Below are 26092 nucleotides of genomic sequence, written 5' to 3' on the forward strand. Positions count from 1 at the left end.
ATTATATATCTTGTAACTGGGTTAGTCGATCGTAATATCAATAATATGTAAGAATTGATTTACCATTTAATCAGTATATATACTATGTTTGGCGTAATTTCATATATTTGATGAATCTATAATTTAAGAATCCAAATCATTGTTGAATATAAAATAGAAATAAAAAAAATCACTCTAACATTTACAGACAGAAAATACAAATTGAATAAATTATATAAAAATTCCTTACATTTATGTTTAGATATAAATATATATATATATATATATATATATATATATATAATGAATCGTCGTAAAATAGTAGCTGTATAAATAATATTTATGTAATATCATTCCAATATAAGAATTTGAAAATAGTTCATTCCAGAATGCATAACATTGATACGGTATTATACAGAAATTTGTATATAGTACTTCAAAATTTCATACACAGTCAGATTAAAAGGAGGCATCTACAAGTGTAGAGGGATAGAGCTAGAAGAGTAGAAAAACCAATTTTTTATTCAAGAGGATTTTTTACGGTATTTAATTTGTTTTTGTTTATAAATTTGTATAGAATGTGCTTATCAGTATATATAGATTTGTACGTAAACTTATTTCAACAAATATAGGAGAGAATATTATTGTCAATAATAAATATGAAATTATTGTAACAATATTAAAATGTTATATATAGTCAGATAAAAGAAATCTTTATTCCGAACGCTTTTAAATATATGGAAATATAAAAAATATAAGTAGATAAGTAGCATTTTAAGTTAACATATATTTCATTTAGAAACCTATTTATAATCAATAATAATGAATAAATATGAAATATAAAGTTGAAATAGATAAATGAACTTTTTATTGAAATATTTAATTTCATTGGATATAAAATTTTGAATTTGCGTATGTTAGGAAATGATAATTTTGCACGAGAACATTTATCCATCATACATTTATTTAGAAATCTATTACATTTTAATATTTACATGAAAATTGATAAGAATTCAACATTATAATCATACTGAACTATGACTTTTTAATTTACCAAATGAATAAAATATTTTTCAGTTTATATATTAAAGCTATTTTACCAATATCGTAATATACTCATTTAAAAGATATTTATTGTATTGAGCAGCAAAACCAATTGTTTTTACGCATGGTAATGAAAAAATTAGTCATCGTTTAATAATCTCCAAGTAGATAAATTCAGGCCAGAATTTTCGAGACAGCATGCATCAAGTTTCAAAACAACTCATTCGGTATATCGTACATGCCACGTTGCCGAGTCTGTCTTGGTGATATTTTTGAATAGCGAAGGGTGAGAGATAGAAATGATGGTAGTAAGTGGAATGAAAAACTCAGGCCTATTCATGCTGAGCATAAAATACGAACATAATGTAGTATCCGATAACTCGGGAAGGTGAAAGTGAATCTTCCGCCGCTTCTTTTTCACGAAGGTTAAAAAGTCTTTCAAATATCAGAGACAGAAACACGAGATATTTCTATTAAAGTCTAAAAAAAAGGATGAGAATTGAAAAGCAGACAGAAGCTAGGTATTTTTTTAGATTTCTAGGTTTGCATAAGACTGAAAGACAATAGCCTCATCAGATTCCCACACTATATATCTAATATATCGATGGTAAAATATTCATTATTAAAGTTAAAAAATACGCAACTAAGTTTGCATTAAATATGTTATTAAATTTATTTACTTTTGTTAATTACTATTTTTAATGGATAAAAATATATATAAATCTCGTCAAAATTTTAATTCATGGGTACTTTATAAAATTAAATTACTAGATTTTGCTTTAAAAAGGAATATTTTTAAATATTTATTTCACTACATTGACAAGAACAAAATCGAGTTAGGTAGCCAATCAGAACACTTTAAGTGAACATTGCAATAAAATATCATTATGCATTATTATGTAAAGAACGTTTAACTAGGTAATGAATTTGTAATATATGTTTTCGAAATAAATGTGCTATAAACTAGTGGCAAATGAGAAAAATGATTTTCTTATAGCAAATAATGTTTATAAAAAATATATTTTTAGAATTGAATAAACTAAAATATGTCACATCCAAGTAATCTTGTAAGTATAGAAAAGCAAAACATTTTATTCTGGCTATGAAAATACTAAAATGTATTATCTATAGTAAAATATTGGGTAAAGATTATTTTATATAAAGTAGTGATTTATTTTTATTTATATAAAAATTTAATTTTTTTATGCGATATATTTAGAAATAGGGAATTAAATTTTTTTTAAATCACCTTTGTTGCAAAATACATTTATAACATAATTTTAGAGTTTTCGAATGCGTCAAAAATTTAATACTGTAATAATAAAAAAAAAAATAATAAAAAGTAGGCTTATTCTTCTTGAACGATAACATGAATGTTTTGGAAAATTCACATTCACAAGAAAATGATACTTATATTGAAAAGCGACAAAAAATTTATCGCACAGAAAATTTAAAAAATGTACACCTCTAAAAGCCGTCAGTAAACTAAAACATGAATGGTATCGTAACCTTGTGAAAGTAAAATGAAAAGTGAGGAAAAAGGCGCTACTGAAATAAACTGAAGTAGTCAATTTTTACTATATCTAGACCTGTCTATATGTGAATTTCAAAAACAACAAAATTCAAGAAATAACGTATTTATATTGGTACAAGTAAAATAATAAATTTTAATTTACTTTAAACGCAAGCATAAATCATACAGCATTTATTTAATTTAGTCGTTTTTTTTTGTTTAAATATATAATAAATTTCTTTTACAATTAAATACTTTTCAAGAAACTTATTAAATTGAATTCGTTATTAACAATCTGTAAAATTTTTAAAATATATAATCGATTACATAAAACTATACTTAATTCATTTGGACTTTTGAAATTAGAAAATTTTTTTTTAAGAACGTAAAAATAATTTATTTATATTTTAATATATTTGAAATACTCTATTCTTCAGCGATTGAAGTAAGTATATTATAGTTTCTGATCACTTTTCAGAATTCATTGTATTAGAAGATCTTATTACATATCGTAGATTTAATCATTATATATAAATATATGAGTAATGGGCAAGAAACAAGTAGAGTAGGTAATGTGCCGTCAGTTTTTAAAAGACCAAATGCTCTACCACAATAGCGTCAAGTAGAGGGTACTCGAGCGAGAAAAGGAGTGCTGAGTAAGAGAAAGGTAAGAAAATAGGAAGACAGAGAGAAAGAGAGAGAGAGAGAGAGAGAGAGAGAGGAGAGAGTGAGATAGAAATAGGTGGCAAGAAAATAAAATAAGGAAATACGAAGGGGATTTGCTCGTGATGCTGAAAAGTTTTTTACTTCCATTTTTCCTATCTCGCACGTATACTATGTTTGCTAGTATTACGGTATATTCTTAATCCCAAGGCAATTGCAAGACTTTGCACGTGGTCTTTTTAAAGATTTACGTTAATTCGTATACACTTGCTTTTAAAAGTTTATCTCAATTTTACTCATTTAAAAATACATTTTTCCACAATAAATATTAAAGATATTTTCAGATTATAAATTCGAAATTTTATAAAATATTTCTTTTACAAAACATGTCATATGAAGATTTGTCGAATTTCCAAATAATACATTATATTTACCAATAGTAATAAGGTTTATTGAAATATCTTTCAAAGCTATGTTATTTAGGGTTAAATATATTAAGACTAAAACAAAAACATTAAATCTTGCATATTTTTTATTTTAAGTATAATTTTGACATTATTGAAATCATCACTTTATACATATTTACATTTGATGGAGCTTTATTATTGAGTAGATTTATCGAGTTTGTTGCCATAAGAGTAAAGAGATTTGTTCGATAAATAATTGAATTCATTTAGATCATTTGTTGGATTATTGGTTTTGGTCAGATACAGGCTGTACATTCTGTGGCTGTTCTCCTGACTTCTTTCTAGCGGACTGAAACTTTTTGATTTTCTACAATACAATCTTAATACAATCATAGCTAGCCCTCAAACGATAAAGTTAGAGCCCATAGATGAAATTTCGTTTGCATGGAAAATGCTACATAGTATGCGTACCGTTTTTTATATTACTGCAACTGATATTAAATCTTAATGGAATAGATTAATATCATTGCAGTATTATCAAGTAAATTATATTAAGATGATAAAATCTTGATCGAATGTCGTTTCAGACTCTATTTCAATGGATTAATTAAGTAAACTTAGTCATCCCAGATAACGAGCAAATATTTGTATACATATGAAAATAAATGATACAAGCGATACAAAATAAATCTCTAAACTTTAATATTTTTAAATTCAAGGCAATATATTTTCTACATTCGCATGGTTTTTACTTTGGTACGAGGAAAATTTTATATATTATATAATAACAAATTTAAATTTTATTATTATTACATTCGAAAATTAAATATAACGAACAATTTATTAAATGCATTTATTATTTCGTGAATTTCAATACAAATTAATTGAATGATAAATAGATGCAAATGCACATTCCTTGAATCATAAAATTATAGATAATAAAATACAAATACAAATGTAGCACTTATTAATGTAAGCGTAAAATTTATTATAATATGTGAAGTGCTACTATTCGAAATAATTATACGGTGGCATCTCATTATGAATAATCTAAATTCAGAAAAGGTTTGAATGCACTTACGATTCAAACCTACGTTCTTCTTATATAAAATATATAAGAAAGGAAAAGGTTTTCAGCCGACCAAGAAACAAGCAAAATGTAAATTATTATGCTCTTGAGTGTTATCCCGAGCCATTTTATTTATTGCTAGAATCCTCACCTATATTATACAGTATGAAATACTCCTGACTCTGTCGTCTCATGCGGTCGTACTTCTTCTTTCATGTTTTAACTTTTAATATTATTTTTTTCAATACTTTTTCCATTTTCTGCAAGTTTTTTGTTGTTCATGGATTTTTAATTTAACGAAATTCTCTAGTGTGCGACTTAATAAAATAAAAAGGCATAGAATATATTTTGCCTCACTTTTTAATTGCTTTTATACTATATCGTTATATTTCAGTTTATTTATTTAATGAGCACTGCTCATTTATGCGACTCAAGAACTTTTATTCACTATGTAAAATTGTCGAAAGACTGAATTAGCAATTCAGTGAATAAGCCGAGTTTTACGTCAGCCATAGCGTGCTTTATTTGTATATATCTAAGTAAATTCATTTTAAAATGATTTTTATAATTGTATACTTTCGTAAAATGATATAAATCAAATGCCTAAAATTATAATTTAAATTGAGGAGCTCATCATTATATATAGTATATATTTGAAATAATACAATTTCTAAATATTTATAATTGAAATAAATTATGTTACTTGTTATAAAGAACTTTCAAAGGTATTTCTTGTTCATATAGTAAATAAAAATAAATTCAATTATACAGATATTAACATAATTCATTGTCATTTATTACATATTTATTTGCATGGTATATTCAATGTTATATTATTACAAATATATGTTTGAAGTTGATTATAAATAAATATAATTCTTTTTAGTGAATAATCTTTAAAATAAGAGAATTTTACTTCTAAAATTGATATTTAATTTTTAATAATTTTAGAATTTATCTTAGATATTGTTTCATTATACAGTTAAAGAAAATAGCATTAAATCAAATTGTAAGTGTTTAGTCAATTATTTAGCAAACGAGTCATTGATAATCAAACAATTCGTGCTTTATCATCACACATTATACGATTCAACACAAAGTCAAGTTCATTTGTTGCCGCATACTTATTTTCTTTGCGCGTGTTATTATCCATTTCGCTGCGCTCCTAATTACCTGATTGTTGAGCTAGCAAAATCTGATTAATTTTGTTCCATTACCAAGATGGTCGTTAATGCTACAATTTGTTTTGCATAATTTACTAAAGCTTCTCAAATCGATCTGGATTAATGTTATTCAAGAATTAACATAAGATTAGTATTGGAATAACATGTGTAAATTGATTTAAAATTTTTAATAACAATATTAATAACATTGAAGGTAATTGTGCGTTTAGCATTTATGCACGCTTTCTTTTTTAATGAAAAGATTCTTTAAATAAAAAGAATTCCTTTTTTTTAACATTATACGTGGTATTAATCTTAATTATGATATGATAAGATGAAAAAAATTACTACGATAAAAAATTTAGTTTAATTACATATTTTAATCTTGTTGTGCTCTTCTTCGAACCTTTTCCAGAATATTATAATTTTAATCATTGAGATTTTAAAATTAAATGAATTAAATGGAAACTATTACTCCAACTCACAAAGTTTATTAATTTATTTTTTCATAAGATGATATCAGTTCGATAAAGTATATAATAATCGAATTTCTAATGTTTACCGACGAATATTTAAATTTATAATGCATAATTTTATTTTAGAAAAGCCTGGATTTATCATAAAATAATTACATGCGTTTCATGTAACCCCATGTAATATATCTTTATTATGAAAATCCTCATAAAAATGATTAAAAGAAGAGATTAACATGAAATTAGAAGATATTGTACTTTCAGTGGTTATCATTCCGAATGAAGCATTTTATGACAAATGTGCTTCCAGTTAAAACTTTATATCATCTTATTTAAACTGTACCAGTTTAAAACTAATTTGAACGAAAATGATACTTGCGGTATGTATTTTCAAGTTATGATTTTTCACTGTCATAAAATTTTCTATTTCATAGTAAATGTTAAACTGAGGTAAAAATTTATTCTAACAAAGCTAATGTCATTATATATATGTTGTGCGTGTGTTAAAAAGGAAAATAATTTACCAATTAAAAAAAAACTTTTTCTAATATACTTTTTATATTCATTATGAAGTTTCCTTCTTTTTAAAATAAATACTTCATCAAATTTCTCATTAGATTGTGCACAATAATATTCATAATTCTTATCTACTTTATTTATTTTATAATTATTATCAAAAGATCATGGACTTTTACAGTTTTAAGTGTTTCCATAAAATTGAAAGAAATAATTCCGATACTTAACAATATACTCTTATTGAAAATATAATTCTATATTACAATTTACTAATATTAGAAAATAATCTGTTTATACTTCGTTACACAGAAGACAGATTGTATAATTTACTCAATGTATGAGTGGCGTTAGCAGCATTTTCAAATGGATCGAATGTTAACTCGATACCGAGATGACGTACTTTATTGAGTCGCTAAGATAGATTAAACTTTGTTTCAGAAGACAAAAAAGTATTTACAGTAATACTTCATTTCACTTATTTTTTTGTAGCATACACGTCCTACAGCCCTCCTCCACTCTTTTCTTCTATCGATACTTTTATTCTTTCTTTTTTTCTTTTTATCTTTTTCTTGAGCGGATTTGCGCACGTATATTATCTGAACTTTCACACATATATGCGCATATACATTGAAATTTTGTTAAGAGAAGTAAAGTATGGCAGCATCTGCTGACTTGGATACAGCTGTAAGTCGAACCCCTTAAATTTTTCCATCGTGATAAAGATTTATCAAAATGTTAGATTTGAGAATTTTGAAAGTTAAAGAAAAGCTCTTTGCTTCATAATTCTTATTTTCAATTAATCTGTTAATTATATATAAATTTGTTTTATTTATATTACATATTATAACGTATTGGCAATATTTATTTCACCTAATTTTTCGTTAAATCATAAGATAGTGATACACATGATAACATTTCCAATTAAAAACAGCATTGAATCTGAAAATAGAAAAAAGTACATCATAGTTAATATTATAAATAATTTAATAAAAGTAATCCCAACAAAAATGACGATTAATATTAAAATATTAATATTATAAGTATATGATCATAAAAATGATATTTTTGGGTATAAAAATTAAGTTTATAAGTTGCCATTGGAAATTTTTAAAGCATCTCTTTTAAGAAAGGAAAATATATTTTCATCTTTGCAGCTCTAAATTTTTTCTTTAATTAATCAAACTCAACAAACTTTTGATCTCATTGGAAAAGTTTTAATTGAATTTATGCTATTATAATTCGATGTTAAGAATAATAGAGGTTGATTGGATTTTCGAAAAAAGCTATTAATATAATTCTTTGATACTTAAATATTATGTTGGAATATTACAACAGATTATCTTCTAATTTATTATCAAGTAAGAATTATTTTATTTTTAACTCATTATAATTTCTTCTTTGCAATAGTGTTTAAAAAAGAATCCATAAGACAATGTCAGTTTACGTAATTTTTTAATATTAATAATTATTATATATTATTATAATTTTTAATAATTAATTTTAAAATAACTAGAAACATTGAAAATATTTATATGGCTTTTTAATTATATCTAAAAGTATAAATTTTCGAAAGCATGATTATTTAGCTTTTCTTGGAGCACTTTTTCTTGGAGCAGTGCTTCATAGTCACTTCATACTATGATAAAGTCATAGTGTTCATTTTTCAAGATTTCTTCCATTTCATACATAAACCAATTCGCGATAATATATTTTACTCTAATTTATGTAATAATTATGTATTATAATTTTGATGAAATATTTTTAATTTATTCGCCCTACCGTTATTTGGCAATATGTTTTTTGCCGCGGCATCAATTTATTTGTAATATATTTGTTCGAGCAATTTCAAATGTATACCGGCAAATTTGCAAACATCGTGTGCGAATGTCACAAAAGATCTGGAACACTATTATGTGACTACTTGCTTTATTATGAAATACAAATATATCAAGGAATATCGAAACAGTTACGTATGAATGGTGGGCGTGACTTTCTTCTCTCAGCTCTGACTTTACTCGACCTTCAACTGAGTTTGGGATGCCGTGAAAATTGCGTTGGGATTGAACATTCAAGGGTTCTGTGCAAGGATTAAGCATTCGGTACTTTCAATGGTACTGCTTCAAGGGTTTATTGTTTTGTCATTGACGAAATGGCTTATATACAATGAATATATCATTTCAGAGGTGATATTATATAAAAGTCTAATAATTTTCGGCATCAGTCTCTGAAAATATCAATAAGTAGTTGATATTGATAAATCCTATTCAAATATTTAATTTTTATAATTAAATACTGTCTGAAAATCACATTAATCTTTAAATAAAAGCAATATATAATATTATTACTATTTTTATGATCTATTAAATTAATTTGGTAATTTATACTTCAATTACTCCATATAATAAGCGGATGACAATGAAAAGAAAATATGAAAATAAGATACTTATTGTCGAATTGCACATTATGTTTTGGATTATTGCACAGTTAATAGTGTGAAATTCAAATATTATACTAAACTGATATTGTAAACTACGGCACTTATATATAATAGATTTGAAAATATAACTAAGAATATTTCTGCATAACAATTCATGGGATTCTTTAAAATAATATATAAATTTTTTACTTAAATGTAATGACTCTGTTCATATATATAATTACTTAATTTATTTGATGAAAATTTGCATTTAAAGCAGTCAATGGTAGTAAAATATCGACTTCTATATTTATCTGGTAATAAAATGAAATTGTTTTTCTTGGATGCTACAAATGACCAACCGTTATGAACGATTTCAATTCTAAATTATCTCGTTTACCATAATTTTAGTGATTTGTCTGTAGTAAAAAGCCTTTCGTTCTCCATACGATTTTAAAATACAATAAAAACTTAATATTTTATATATCCTTATATTAATATGTTATTTTAATGCGTGTATTGCAACATACTTAATAAGTATGTTGTTACCTAAGCTGCAATAAAAATTTCTATATTTATTAGGTGTTATTTATTAAGCCCATATAGTTACTAAATTAATTTGGAGCTTACCTACATAAATCTAAAAATTCCCCTATCGGGTCACTGCATCTGGAAACCAAATTTATTATTTGAATGCCACATAATGACTCCTCACTGCTCTACAATTATCAGAGGGGTTGCCATTCGATTTATATAATTTATATAACTATACAATGCAGGTAATATTTTCATTCACTAAATGAGATAAGTAATAAAGATAAAGTTCTAATGCGAGGAATGCGCACTACGTAGTTTCTGGATTATTATAAAATCATGGTATTATAGTGATGTATACATTCGAGGAGCAGCTACAGTCAAGTATTCATAATTTCAGAGAATTTCAAGAATATGAAATTTAAGAAAAAAAAAAGATAGATGAAAGATGAAAAAGGGACGAAAAATTGTATAGAAAAATATATTAATCGTTAGCGAAGATAAGGGAAAGGCTTTTAAATTTTCGAGACTGAAGTTTAGAACAGACAGAGTTATTTTACATGCTTATAAAATATTTGACTGATAAGTTCAATAAAACTAGAATTCTTTGAAGTAAAATAGAACAAACATTAACTTCTGAGCATCAAAATTTATGTTTTTCAACAAGATTAATGCACACATACGCGTACGTTTATATATATATATATATATATATATATATATATATATAACTTCTTTATAGATCTTTAGTGCCAAGTGTCATTTTTATGAAAAGATAATTATACACACGGTAGTGAATGTCACTTTAAATGCATCAATTTTAACTGAAAGTGTATTTTTGACGAGAGAAGATGGGATATACGAGAAAAAAGAGTGAGCGGAAGGGATTCACGAGCTGTGAAAGGGCGTGACAATCTTTATGCAGAGCACGGGTAGTACTTGACTTTCTTACGGGGCCAAAAAATCGGATAACGGGATAAAGTTCCTTAACTGTACGCTCACTGAGGACTCGAAGAATACGCGATTGTAAAGAGGGTTGCCTTCACGAGCCACTTAACATTGATATTCTACGAGAGTGTTCCCTTAATGCTCGCCTTTTGTCTTTAGAGTGGGGGTGATTTCCGAGACAGACTAAGAATAAATGGGCCTAGATGTCGATGCTCTTTCTTATAAAGAAAACTTATCTCATTTACTTAGGCTCGCATGATTATATATGTGTATTTACCCGTGTCGACAAATTACGGTCTAATGCAGAATATTACAGGAATTGCGTGACATTCTGATGATTTATCCGCTTATCTATGATATTTTATAGAAATTTATCCAGTTACTGCAATATGATAATCTTTAATTCATTCATTGTTATTTTTATGTACTTCGAGTTTCTGCATCTTATAATTCAAAAATACGATATTTTAGCTGAATAGTTGCTTTCTTTTACAAGTATGTAAATAATTTTTAAATATTGCACGGTATATATAGCTTCTTAATATTAAAATCGCTTTTGATTTAAAACATTTTTTATCTTCTTAAGATAATGAATTATTATAAATACCTTTTCAACTTTCATAAAGTTATGCTTCAAATGAAAAAATGAAAATAACATTTTTTTTAATAAACTATTCATAGAGAAATAAAACTTGATTAAAAATATAAATTTTTAGTAAATGACAACTGTTCATTTTAATTAATTAGAAATTAATTAAAGACACCGATTGAATCGTTAAATACTTCGTGTTATCAGTCTTCACCATATTATGTGTAGAGCGATAAATAAATAAAATCTCTACGGACATACAGGATAGATTATTAACCTATACATTCGATCGTTTGTCTTAGACGTTTTCGATGCGTTTGTAATATTTTTAGTAACATCAACATAATTTCATAAAAAATTGAGGCACTTGTACTTACAAAGTAATTTATAGTTTATTTCGATTAAAAATAAACAACAAGTGAACTCATATAATGAAAACATATACATTAACATCAATAATTACATATAAAATTAACAGCAATAATTTTTTACAATTTCCAATTCAGTGTATAATATATACTTACTAAGTAGCGGATATAAATGCAATAAAAAGCTGTTAATTACGATGCTCCAGGCGAGTCTCCCGGCGTAAATATACAAATGTATAGATATAGATATATGTAAGGTAGGATTCGACACAGGAGCAGCAGATTTGTAAAAGCTCTTCGTGTTTACGAGGATTACCTGTGGCTGGATAAAAGAGCGCAAAAGCATCGACAATAATTGTCGTGACGGCATGTCGAAGAATCTTTTCTACTTCGATATTTCTTTTCAATACTTCTCTCTCTCTCTCTCTCTCTCTCTCTCTCTCTCTCTTTCCAAGTAGCTGTAGTCGAGTAGCGCATTAATATTACATGCGTTAATCTAAAAGACAAGCAATCGATGTTGTTTTTACTCGTTATATTTATAGATTTTTTTAGTTTATAAAGCTGCAGGGATATGTTCAGCTTTATTATCCGTTACTTTATCCTTGTATGTGAGCATTGTTTATTACAAAAGAACATTAAGAAATAACGTATTTAGCGAATAAATGTCATTTTTAAACGATAGCTAGTTAAAGTTATTAAATTAATTACGTATAGCTTGGTATTTCATTCGGAGGAAATTGAATAGTCACAGTTTGTGATCTTAATTTACACTAATTTAATGTTATCACACCAACATTTAATAAGAACTCATTGGACACATTACAAAAATACCCTATTATAGAAAAAATAATTAATAGGGATTGCGCAAGTTCGTATTGCCATAAAAATGAAATAATAAAATGTAAAATATTTATTTAAATTCATCAAATTGTAAATTTAAAACTCTTTTAAATCACAGTTTATTTAAAAGTCAAACAATCGACTGATTAAAATGTACATTATTATTACTTTTAATTTCAAGTTTTTAGTTCAATAACAATTATCAGATTCTAATCTAATTATACGTAGTTGCAAATTTCTGTTGATTAAAAAGTAAATACATATATTTAAAAATAAAAATCTTGGTATCATCTTAATATCCTAGTAAGATAACATTAAATAAATTTATCCATTATATTATTTTTCATCTAAATATATTGAGACACTTGTTTATAATTATGATTATTATGTTATTAATGATGACATTATCATTTTATAATAGTTAAGCAGATCCATATTTTAATCGTGGTAACTAAAATATATACACGTGCCTTTTCATCGTACACATTAAAAATTATTACTATGCTATTGTTCAGTTAAGAACAAAGACAATCAATGGATATTTTCTTTCCATATCAAATCCATCTCATAAAACTACAAATACAATCACACATTTCAATATTAGCACTTAAAATATTTGAAAGTCTAAACGATCGGTAATAATGCCCAACATAATTGATTATGTAGTATAATAAGCGTGCACATTTTTTATTCTCCCATATCTTATTATTTCATTTAACATTGGCCGCGTTAATCGAATTAAAAATTATGCTAATAGTGTTTCACAGCGACTTTGTCATTTTAATAAAAATTTCTATTTATTATTTCTCTTGTATTACAGGTGCTGCCGCAGCTTCTAAGGTTTACGTCGATGCTCTATCTAGGCTCGCACGACAGGCACAGCTTGGCACTTGGGGTGGTTCCCAAGATGTCGGTAAGTTACTTGTAAAAATACGATATTTCAAACTTTTTTATCGATAGTAATGGCAATGGCAAAAATAAATGAGAAGCTTAACGATATTATATGGACAATTGGCGCTTTTCCCAAGTGCAGCGATTCTGCTACGGATATCCGTGCTCTCACTCATTATAACGCTCATATCGTTTATTCGATTATTTAATATTCAGTCTTATAAATATTAATGAAATATAGAAATAATTTTACGTATTTTAAGCGAATTTTTCGATTTATAATTTTTTTCTTTTTTTTTTTGAAAGATAGAAATAGTTAATAAACGCTTACGAACTAAAGCTCATTCATTTCCGCTTCTATTAAAAATATATTTGGATTAATAAACATTACGGACAATTAGCCAATGAAAATTTGTAATATACGCTATAAAAAAATTAATTAAAGTAATATATTAGTGGTACGAGCAAGGCAATCAACGAGAGCGCCATAAGTTTCTAATAATATATTTTAGGATTGTGTGGAAGAAACGCGCGCTAAGTTGTTGGCGTCGATGTTTTGTTGTGACTTTCCAACACTAATCTCCTCCCGTTCCAATTGCGTGTTGTAAAAAAAAAGAGGCAAAGAGGGCGGCTTTGAAAAGACAAGGCTTCGGAAGCCAAGGCGACCGTAGCGATCCGTTAAATTGATGGACGCGTTAAGCTCAGGAGTGGCATGGATATGCGTTAACGAGATTATCGGGCGATAATAAGTAAATGGGGCTATTAGACTCGGGTCGGTAACCCAAGTATCCCCTTCTCCTTTCAGCTTAGGAAGCCCTACCGAGAGGCAAGTGTACATGTCGGATGGGCAGTAGTTTCTTTTTCCTTCCAACCTCTCTGTCGTTTCTTTCTTCCTTTATCGCGATACAATTCTACTAGCCATTTAATCGCGCTTGTAATCAACATTGTTATTTGCCGAATGTTGGTACAACTTACCCAAGCAATCGACCATTGTAATAAACTTTACAACGTCGCTCTGTTAAATGTTGCCATAGTACTGAATAGTTTCTGTTATGTGCCATGCCGCGTCTGTGCGATTTCACATGAAACCGAAATTATTCAACACGACGACGACCGCTAATGCGCGCTCGCGTGGTATTTAAGATATTTTTTATAAAGATTATTATTGAAAATTTACATTTAATGCAGCATACGAGATACATATGTACCTAAGTCAGTTTAAATAAATACTAAATACTACATTACATACTTAGAGGATCATCATACAAAAATACGAAATTGAAAATTTGAGCTCTTGACAATTTTAACGAACATTTAACGTATAAAAATATTTAACATCATATTTTTCGTTGAATTTCACGCTCACGTTCATATTACATGCATATTACATCTTTAATGAGAATCCTGCGATGTTACATTCAAGCAATGAAAACGTTATCGTACAAACATTTAAATCGAATTATCAAAACACCATAGCTTCCATGATAACAACTACACTTTTCTTTACCACTTATCTCTCATAAAAGACTTTACTTAGTAAATTAATACGCGTACACAGAATTATGTAAATAAACGTACCTACGCAATTTACATATTGTACATCCAGGTACATCCTGGCACGCCTCATCTTTGCAGCGATTTTAAAATATTCTGCTAAAATTGATTAAACATTGAAGCATATTTTGAAATTCGCAGGAGGCTCTACAGCTGACCGAATCATAAAGTAACATTTCATGCGCGGAGTTTTCTCTCGAGACTTTTTCATCACAACGCACTGATAGGGTCCTCAGCTTTTCCTGGAGAGCGAATCACTTTGAGTTTAGTCTGCGCGACGACGCCGACAATACCAACTTTCCTTCTTATCCTTTCGTAGACAGCGGTACGGAATCTCTCTTTTTCTCGCTCCACGGAACTTTCTGCACGGTAAAATGGGATGGAAGTTCGAAAAAGCCGGATGCCGCCATCGCCACCGTCTTCTCATAGCCGAGAAATTCAAACTCAATTACGGATGAGATTCTGTTTTCTGTGCCTCCGATGGCTTGGCGCTCGCAAATTTTCAGCTTTATACAGTAGCAAGAAGGAACGACGATGTGCTTTAATTTCCGGCGCGAATTTTCCACATCTCTGAACCTAAATTGTAGCCGCCGGTCTGCAGTTCAATTGATTTTTACTCGTACTATCGATGCTCTGCCAAATTGGTCAGTTTGTTTAACGATTATTAACCAGAGCAAACACACATAATAACAAATTTACTAATCCTCGGCTATTACGTAATTTAATCTTTATAAGATGCTATATAGTATCGACCACATATGTGTGACAAATATGAGGTTAAATTATTTATAAGAGAAAAATCCAATTAATCTAAATTATTAGAATATTTAACTTTTAATTTACTTTTCCTTTGATGTACATTCGCAACAATAGTTATGTTAGTAATTCCAAAACAACAAATATTCCAATAATTAATCTATTATGTACGGATAATACACTATTAATTATATTTATTACATTAACTCGCTAATCATTGTTATACATATAATATATATATATATATATATATATATATATCTGATACTATATATTATTCACTAATTAGCTCTCATTATTAACAATAATGATAATTAATACCAAAATCATTCGTAATAATATTATTGTTAACAGTGCTTCTAATAACAAACGTATGAATAACTTACTTATCATATCATTGTTATATCTTTATAAGTAACAATAATAAAGCAGAATTACGTAGTAGGAAAACCGAAGGAGGGAAAATCTTATTTCCAAATCCCCTTTTCAATATCAAGTAATCACCAACAACGATAATTCAATAACCGCCCATCGATTGCACTCTATGTATGTTTCTTGCTTGGTTTAATTTCCAACGCCGCTCGTCAATTACCCACGACTAACTTGTCATCGATGTTACACCTAAGCAGACAAGTTTCAACCTTATTACATTTTCGAGTTGCATAAGATATTTGCATACAATTACAAGTTAACTGTCGCATAGTAATAAAGTAAATTCTATAATCCAATTGTAACGAATTATATAATTGCAGGAGCTTGTATATTAATACACGAGGATTCGTAAAAATATTTAAACAAATTATACGCTTGCAAACATTAAAGATATTTATAAAGACATTTAGTGGTTATAAAAGAATTTGCACAATATTATAAATTATGGTTTTTTCAACAAAAAAAAAAATCATTCCGTAGAATTTTTTATATATTATAGGTTAGTTATATGTAGGGATATTGAATCGAATAATAAATTATATTAAGCTAGTCAATTTTTTTTTAACGATAAATATTCGCACGGTGTACCATACCATTGAATAAGTAAAATATATTTATAAAGTACATCATTAATTTAATAAAATTATGAAGTACCTAAGTTTTGATACGGATATACAAGAATTCCATGTAGCAAGTAATAAATTTCGAAAATATTATCTTAATTTTATTGGTTTACAATTAAGTTGTATGGGTTTAATTACATTTGAAATTCATAGGTTCTCCAATACTATGAATTATTTGATTCTTTTAAATTGATTAATAACTCTAGTAGAAGCACTAAATAATTCAGATAATTTTTTTTTTTTTTTTTTTATTATATTTTTATTATATATATATATATATAGATATTTAATATAATATATTAATAATATAATAATTATAAAGCTAGTTTAATCTGTAGATTACATTACTTTTCGCACGCGTACTTCAAATATTTTAATTTTGCATATCAATTTTATTCTTATCGACATACTTTGATATAAAGCAGAAACTATCTACATATTGCAAAATCGAAAACCTTTGGGATAAAATTCTTAGACATGTACTTCAACCGATATTTTACGTTAAAAAATATTGTCAAAGTAAAGTTCCAATCGTCTAAAGACTTCTATGAGAATATTAAATTTTGGAATATATCCTTCGTAGTATTTTTGTTGCATATTTTCTGGTAAAATGACGTTACGCAAAAATTTATAGCAGACAGAATTCTATAATAAAACTTGTACGACACATCGTTATTTATTTAAAAAATATTAAAATAACAAAGTTTTTATATTCAACGAGTGATTAAGCAGTTAATTCGTCCAACCGAATTATAATTTTAATTCAATATAATCTCGATGAGTGTAGTATAATCATAAAGTCTCTATCTCCATTATATTGAATTCGTATGTCCTTTTGTCGAATTTTAATACATAAAATCATGAACAGTTGAAAAGTCTTGTATACAAATGGCATTGATACTCATGAGATCCGAGCACGTATCACTGGTACTTTTATAAGCCATTAAAGTTATTGTGTGAAAATGCGTTGCGGCAAGGCAATAACCGTTTGAAACATTTGCACAATTTGTTTTCGTAATACTTTTAGAATCTTTCATGTTATAATATATTTCTTCTAGTTCGTACGTACGTTTAGTATAATATTGTACATATTTCTATAATATGGTGATGAATAATAAATTTAATCGGTCATTTCGATTATTCGTAGCAACTGGAAGCAATAGACTTTGATTTTACGATTTTACGTATATTTCACTCGTTCCCATAACAGTTACATATCAACGATTATTTTTCCATTAACAGAAAGTCAAAATTATTAAACAGTAATTTAATGAAAATTTAATAATATTACTCGAATTTTTCACATGAATTTCAGAGAATAATAAGCCCAACAACAACGATAATAACAATAATAGCAAATAATATGAAGTAATAAGACGAATGGGTTTATTATTTTTGAAAGTACATTATTTTAAAGTTTCACCGTAGTTTCGTTCGGAGCTCATACATGTATACAGAAAAATATGAAAAAAACGTTAACAAAAGTAGCTATACCAACACAAATTACTTATATATGTTTTGAACTATTATTTTCTGATAGATGTTTTTAATTACAGATACTAATTAGTTCAGTAATAATAGTAATATAAAAAGTTCATTGAAAGGAATTTCGCAAAATTAGTTAAATTAATCATGAAAATTACTTATAAAATAGGATAATTAATTTAATGTTTACAGCCTCATTAAAGTATGAGCGGAAAACCAAGTTACTATTATTAATAACAATTATTTGTTTTTGTTTGTATTAGGTAAAAATTATGTATCCTGGTTAAATAAATTTAATCTTTATATAAATAAAACTTGAATAAATGTATTCTTATTATTTATAACAATAATCAAGTAAGTCTAGTAAGCATTATAAAGTAGTCAAAAAGCGCCTATGTATTAATTAAATAAAAAGCAAATTTTCTTTCATCTCTTCCGTTATTATCTCTCTGATCACGGGAAATCTAGCGCTTTCTCGACGAAGTCTTCCACTATTCTTAAAAACTCAGAAAAGTTCACGAAAGCTCAATACGCGCAAAACTCATCAAACATCAATTATGCAAATGGATGTTATTCCAGATCTGCGATATCGCTCCGCTTTATTCTCGGCTCTCAGTCTCCGTTCTAATAGTTGCGCGGCAATTAATTTCCTCCATCCTCTCCCCGCCGCCACTTCAGTGTGCGTACTTGGTCGATCGCACTGTTTGTTGGTCGCGTTCGCAAAAACGGTTTGCAATTGCTGCGCATAGGCTGCATCGGTCAATGACCTTTCAAAATCGTTCTCCCGACTTATCGGCACGAGCTATCGTGCCAGAAATTTTTGAAGTGGTCTGGCCGTGCCTTTTGCTTGTATTTGTTGTAATTTCGCTTTGATATTGTATTTCTTTCATTTTAATTTAGCTCACTTTCAGTTTCCTCTATCGTAGACGAAGGATCGTACTTTCATTTTAGGTGGCTTTTTGAGTTATATAAATAAGGAAATAGTTTATTTGTTACGTATGCGTAAATTAATTTTGTGGTAAACTTTCTCGTTGATCATTAAGAAAACACAATAGGTGATTTATGGGAAAACTTTTGACGGGCATTATTCAAGTTCTATTTATTTTAAATAAAGTTTTGAAGAGAGAAACGAAATTTTAATACATCGGTTATTTTTAAATTAAATATAAAATTTTAATCCTATTTGCTCATTAAAATTTCTGTTAGATTTTTATGACGCTTTAAGTATAAAAATGATGGTACCTAGCGCGCGCCTGCACACACACACACACAAACAAACAAACAAACACACACACACAGACATTTGAGTTGAAATAATTTTTAATCAATAATTCATTTGACTCTAGAATATATGTAAACACGAATATTTTTACAATAATTCAATAATATTCTCTATTCTATCAATCAATTTGCGCCATTTAATTTGAGCCAAGTAAATTAAATTTGTTACGTTTTATCTCTTTACAATGCACTTTAGATTCAAATTATAATTCAACTCGTTCTAAATTTGGAGATTTCATGCTTAAATTTCATAAATTAGTACATTACTAACCTATGAAATAAATCAAACGTTTAATACAGTTCAACAAACAACAGAACTTTAATTTCAATGCAAAGTATATTTTCCGAAATATAATAAAATTACAAATAGATTTCAAATATTTATTTGAAGATAGATATCGAAATTGATAAAATCAATAGTGATATTTCATTAATAATCATTAATTAAGATATCTTATACATTACACCGTATACGCCTCCCCAAATTCCCACATAGAATATTATTAATATATGAATAAATATAGATTATTTTCATCTAGAAATTTTGTGTAAAAAATATTATTTTCTCTATTTAACATTGTAATTACATTTAGTAGATCATTATGAAAGACATATATATATATCATACAGGAAATGATTTAAAAAATAAAAGTGATGAATCGTAATTACATAAACGTAATATAATTTAAGCGGAAATTATGAATTTGCATTAGATACGCTTGCACTGCGGTCGATCTAATATTCATTTACCAACGTTAAAGCCATATCAACTGCATATATCTGCGAATGACGTTTCGCTCACCATAGCTTTGAATTTCGCATAGGCGTTAAATATATATTATTTGTTTATTAATCGCATTATTGTTGCACTTATTTTTGGTGGCTTAGTTTACGAATATATCTTCTGATATGCTTTCAGTTTGTTAGTATTAATGAATTATTAAAATCACTGTCAATCATTAAAGATAAGTTCATATTATTTTATTTAATATTGACGATTTCTTCTAATTATTTTGAATATTATAAATATTGTTATTATTAATAGTATTATTAATTTATGTTATTGGAATAAAGATTTTTTAGATTACTTTATATTATTTATTATCGAAATTTAATTTCTATAATGACACGAGGATACGTGGAGCAAGGACGTTAATAGACAAAAGTCTCGATAGTTGGAATTCCCTCCGAGTAAAGCTTCATATGCTTTATCAACTCTGTCATATTTTAAATTGAAAGCATTAATATATAATTATAAATATTAAAATTGCATGCAGTGTAAAATAAGTACTACATTCAAATAGTGCAAATAATAATAATAGAAAGAAAATAAAGTATCTAAAATATTTTTAAAAAATTTACAACGGAATTTTAAAATAATTTAATCCGATAAATAGATGCTGCTGAGTATTATTTTAATAACATGCTATATGGATTACATGTTTAATTTAATTTAAATACATTTTAAAGATAAAAATCTTGATTAATTATTTTAAAAAATCAAAGGTTTCATTATTTTCACGATATTATTACACAAATTAAATTTTTTACTTTAAGTAATCGATAAAAATGAATAAAAATAACCGATAGATTTATATGCATATGTATAATCATGTAAATAAACAACAATTATTAACGCCACAGTTTTTATCATTTAATCGTATTCGATAAATTTATATTACACTTTTAAATAAAAAACAAGTTTATAGGATAAACTAAATATTCATACGATGTTTTAGCTCTTCCTTAAGTATTTTAAATAAAATTCATCTTGTACACAATACGAGACTTCCGTATCCCTAACAATTAAATAATATCCTCTTGCTTCCTATTTCATTTCAACGTCATCAGCAGGTAGAAACTCATTAACTTCTCAGCGTAAGAAATTAGCGTAAAGAAGTGTAATTGAAGATCGACGCAACGTGGCGTTGGAAATCATACTTGTATAATAAAATGGCACTTCTCCTTAAGGATTTCATATCCTGCATAATTATATCTGACTCTTTCGTCATCTCTCGAAGGATCAAAGTAAAAAAATGAATAAAAAGTATAACGAAGAGAGATACGAATGAAAGAAGGATCAAGCTAGACTTGAAAAACATTATAGGCGAGTTATGAGTTATATGCAACCCAACATGATGCGATATTCATTTTCATGGAAAAAATAAATAGTAAGCAGTGGGGTTGCTTATATCGCACCTTTAAAAAGTAGATAGGGAAAGGAACTACTTGGGTGAAAATATGAAGAACATATAGCTTTAGTGGAGTCCATCCATCATATATGTGTGACACAAGATTATGAGATTTTTCATACTTGCAAGAGTTTTAAACGAGATCGAAGTTAATTTAGTGACCTTTTAGAAAGATTATATATGCACTCATTTGTAAAGCACTTAAGAATTTACAATAATAATTAATTATAGCTTCGTTATTAAATTAAAACATCTTCAAAAATTGTATAGTATAAGTTACAGCTAATAATCCACTTAATAAGCAATCATATTTCAACCATAAAGATGATTGATCAATCCATGTATTTACAGTTTTCCTTTAAAAAGCATATCTTGTTCTCCTTTAGAAAACTTGAAAAAGCTTGAAATTGAAAATGCACGTATTACAGTAATATATAAAATAGAAATAAAGTAAGACTAGCAGCGTAAAGTTACGTATTTTGTGACTGTGCGAAGAAGAGAGGGGATGAGAGAGTGGGCCAGAACGTGGCGAGGGGAGGTGGGGAAGGGGGAGGACGACGAAAGAGTCAGTGTGAGGGAGAGTGAAGAACAAAGAGAAGATAAATACACTCTCTATAAACGAATGCTGGCAAAGGGGGTGGAATAGGAGCGCAAAAGTTTGCTCTCTCCGAGTTCACTCACGTGCGTCGCTCACGACGGACGTGACGTACGTGCAACGTTCAAACTGCATTCGTAAGGGTTGTGCTGGCAAATGTGTTGCACGTGTGTGCAAGCGTGGGTGTGTACGATGAGGCGATGAGGAGGAAGAGGAGGGCGATAAGGGGAAGGTGGGGAGAAGGCCGCGACTCAATACGTAAATACATATCTATAAATATCTGAACAAACACATATTCTCACGCGCTGGGTGGTGCCTTACGACTCCGGATTATCTGCACGATTTTCGAAGGAGTGTCGAGACGTACAGCCAAAACCTGTCCGGAGTTTTGGGCTTCACTCATGCATTTCATTGCTGCCGCACGAGGCTAAGGAGCCACGGCGTGCGGAGTGGGGGGCGCGGACGAGTGATGCGCATAGGCCAATTCAGATGCTCTCGAGACAAATTTGTTTAATATTACGGGTATGTACACTTTGCTTAAGTATTCTTTCTTTAAAGATATCGCTTTGATTTATCAAAAAATCTTCTCCGGAATTAGAGTTTTGCTTTTATATTTTATATTCAGCTTTCCTTTTTAGTAAGTGTTCGGGACGAAATTTGAAAATAGAAGCATTAAGATGTAAGATATTATTTTTACATTCCTCTGTTTAAATATTTTCTTTTACTTTATATTTATACATATTTATATAATATTTAATAATTTATCCTTAAAATACGATAATATTGATTTTTTTTCTATTTGAAAGTAAAAAAGTGCATAAAACATTCACGTGAATGTAATATTGATAATAAAAACGTGGTACAAGAATAAAGTACAAAGGAACGATTAATAATAAACTATAAACAATAAATTATGGAGAATAATGTGAAATAAACAATTGAGAGAAGTTTCAAAATTATGTCGAATAATATTATTATATAATTACTGATCAAATATCAATAATAGCTTAAGCTTTAGATAAATAACATAATTTCATAATAATTCCGCTCTACGTTTAATTTTGTCAAAATCATTATTTTATTTCGATGTGTATAATAAGACATAGATTATGCTATACTATGGAAATTATAAGATTTTTTAATTATCAAAAATATTATTTTATCAAATATAACATTGTATATTATTATATATATCATAATAATGATATAACATATTTTTTAAAATTCAGTTAAACTTTCTGTATGACATAGGTATTTCTAAAATAAGAAAAATCTAATATTAACAGTTTGAAATGAAATTTTTTTATAAATTGAATAATTTTTTTTTTATATGTTTGGATTAAAATTATTTTAAGTATAAATTTTCAATCTATTAAAAAAATATATATAATACACAATATATAGCTAAATAAATATTAAATTTCATAAATAACAATAATACTATATACTAAAAACAATATACTAAAAAAATTAATAGTTTTTTCCTGTGTCCAAGCAATTTTATAATATACACTATTTTAGTATTTAAACATGTGCTTTTGTAAAATACTCAATTTAAAAGATGTTTATATAAATATCAAAAATATATTTGAAAATTAAGGATTTATCTTAAACGTATATTAAATGAGAGATTTCAAATAATGAAGAATATCAACGCAGTGACTCGCATAAAACAATGGAAATGGGAATGGTACTATATATATTTGGTATAGACTCGGTCAACCATGTGACTGGATTTTGGTTAGTATTCTTCTTTCACTCTCTTTCTCTCTCTCTCTCTCTCGCTCTCTCTCTCTCTCTCTCTCTCTCACTCTCTCTAACTCTCTGCCTCTCAGGGGAGTTCATGATATTTAATTGAAAGATTCAATAATTGACAACACGTCGAATTCTCTAGCGCTGGACTTTAATTTTCCTATACAGTCCGGCTATTTACTTTTCATCAATATTTATTTATTAAATTATCCTTTAAAATGTATATTACTTATTTGTGATTTAGTTTTCTTTAATGTATTGAAATTAAATAATGTTGGGGGTTTGGAGAACAGTTTTGCACTTGTTAGTTTACGGAATCATTCGAACCGAAAGTTGAAATCACAATTTTAATATATATATATATATATATATATATATATATATATAGATAGATATTTATATTCTATATTAAATAATGAATTGTTTTTTTTTGTTTTATTATTATACATATATGTTGTAGAAAATGAAGAAATTGGTGAGATGATGCTTCTTAGCTATATTGAGAACGGACAAAGCGAGAAATTTCTAGATTCATTTTCATCTGAATTTTAGAAAAAAAAATATTCTCTTAATATTAAAAGTAGTCAATTTTTTTACATTTCTTGGATAAATTGTTAATTAAATTTCATACTTTCAATAGACTCAACAAATTTTAGCATTTCAATATAAAATAAATAGTAACAAATAATTAATTTATATAAGAACTCATAATAAAAATGAAATTAAAATGAAAAAAAATTAAATAAAACTGAATATCGATTGAAGTATAAATTTAAATCATTTATAATTATTCAGAAACATTTTTCAGAGATTATAAATTTTCACTGTTAATGCAATAATTTTTTTAAGTCTTTAGTGAAAGAATATTAAAAATAATATATTTTTATTTGTTGTTATGTCAATAAGTTAATCAAAATTATATTAAATGTTTTATATATTTTTTAAAACGTGTATATATTTAAGTAAATATTCATTATATATCATTATAGTTTATTACGTATGGTATATTCGGAAAAAGTGATACATAAATTCAATAAGACCGATAGAACGGTTAAAGACATTTTTAAATATGTAGTTAGTTTTTATTAATTACACTGTTTTAGAAAATTATTTTATAAATTTATAAAATTACAGATACGTGTCATAATTAATTACAGTCAAGGTTTAAAAATATTAGTGTATATTATGCATAAATGTGTGAATGTGAAAAATAATAGGTTGCTCATATCTGTACTCTTTGTTTCTCCAGGTACTTAGTTAACAAAATTCTCATTAGGATAATGAATAACAAGAGGGGAAAAAAGCAAATTCAGTACTGGAAGTAAGAGATGAAAATACATATATATTCGTACGTTTGTAAGCCTGTGTGTGTCTCTTTGCTTGAGTCCGCACGCGTACGTATGTGTGTAAGGAGAGAGATAGATAGATACAGTGAGAAAGAGAGAGAGATAGAGTGAGAGAGAGAGAGAGTGAGAGTGAGAAAGGGAGGGGTGGTATAGGTACAGAGAAATACGTATCGAGAGAGAGAGTAAGTAAATTTTGTGACTGAAAGTGCATTATAATGGTAATACCAATATAGTTAGTACCACAAGGGTTTTAATAACTATCGTTAATTTATTTAAACTTTCAATGAGTCATTCAATACGTTATGATCTGTATTTTCCAGTCTTTCTTATATTCCAGTCAAACTTGCCACATTGCGTAACATTATTTTCCAAAGGAAGGGAAAAAGCAATTAAACAGAGTAAGGAATAAGGCAAAGTATTTAAAATGATGCAACAACACAAATTTCAGGAGCTTTTTTACGTTTCGATTATAAACTACATCGCTTGAATTAATTAGCTTCAGGATTATATTGTACACGAATCACTCTTTGTTTCAAACTGTTTCAAACTGTTTTGAAAGTAATCTGCAAGTCTTAATATATTTTCAATAATTGGTACTGATATTTAAACCCGATTGCACGATGAATAATTAAAAATGTCGGTAGCAGATAAAATTGAGTGGGA

General features: G+C 27.4%; 1 protein-coding gene across 1 annotated transcript in view; it reads left to right on the top strand.

Annotated features, from left to right (window-relative positions):
- The window catches only part of IRSp53 (Insulin receptor substrate 53 kDa), a 153679-nt gene that overhangs the window by 87237 nt on the left and 40350 nt on the right, over positions 1-26092 (top strand). Inside the window, exon 4 of the mRNA XM_011498988.1 lies at positions 13343-13435. Coding sequence (XP_011497290.1) covers positions 13343-13435 — 93 coding nt within the window. The remainder of the gene's footprint in view (positions 1-13342; positions 13436-26092) is intronic.

The sequence above is a fragment of the Ceratosolen solmsi genome, unplaced genomic scaffold (genome assembly GCF_000503995.2).
Source record: "Ceratosolen solmsi marchali unplaced genomic scaffold, CerSol_1.0 scaffold2, whole genome shotgun sequence".
NCBI classification, from domain to species: Eukaryota; Metazoa; Arthropoda; class Insecta; order Hymenoptera; family Agaonidae; genus Ceratosolen; species Ceratosolen solmsi.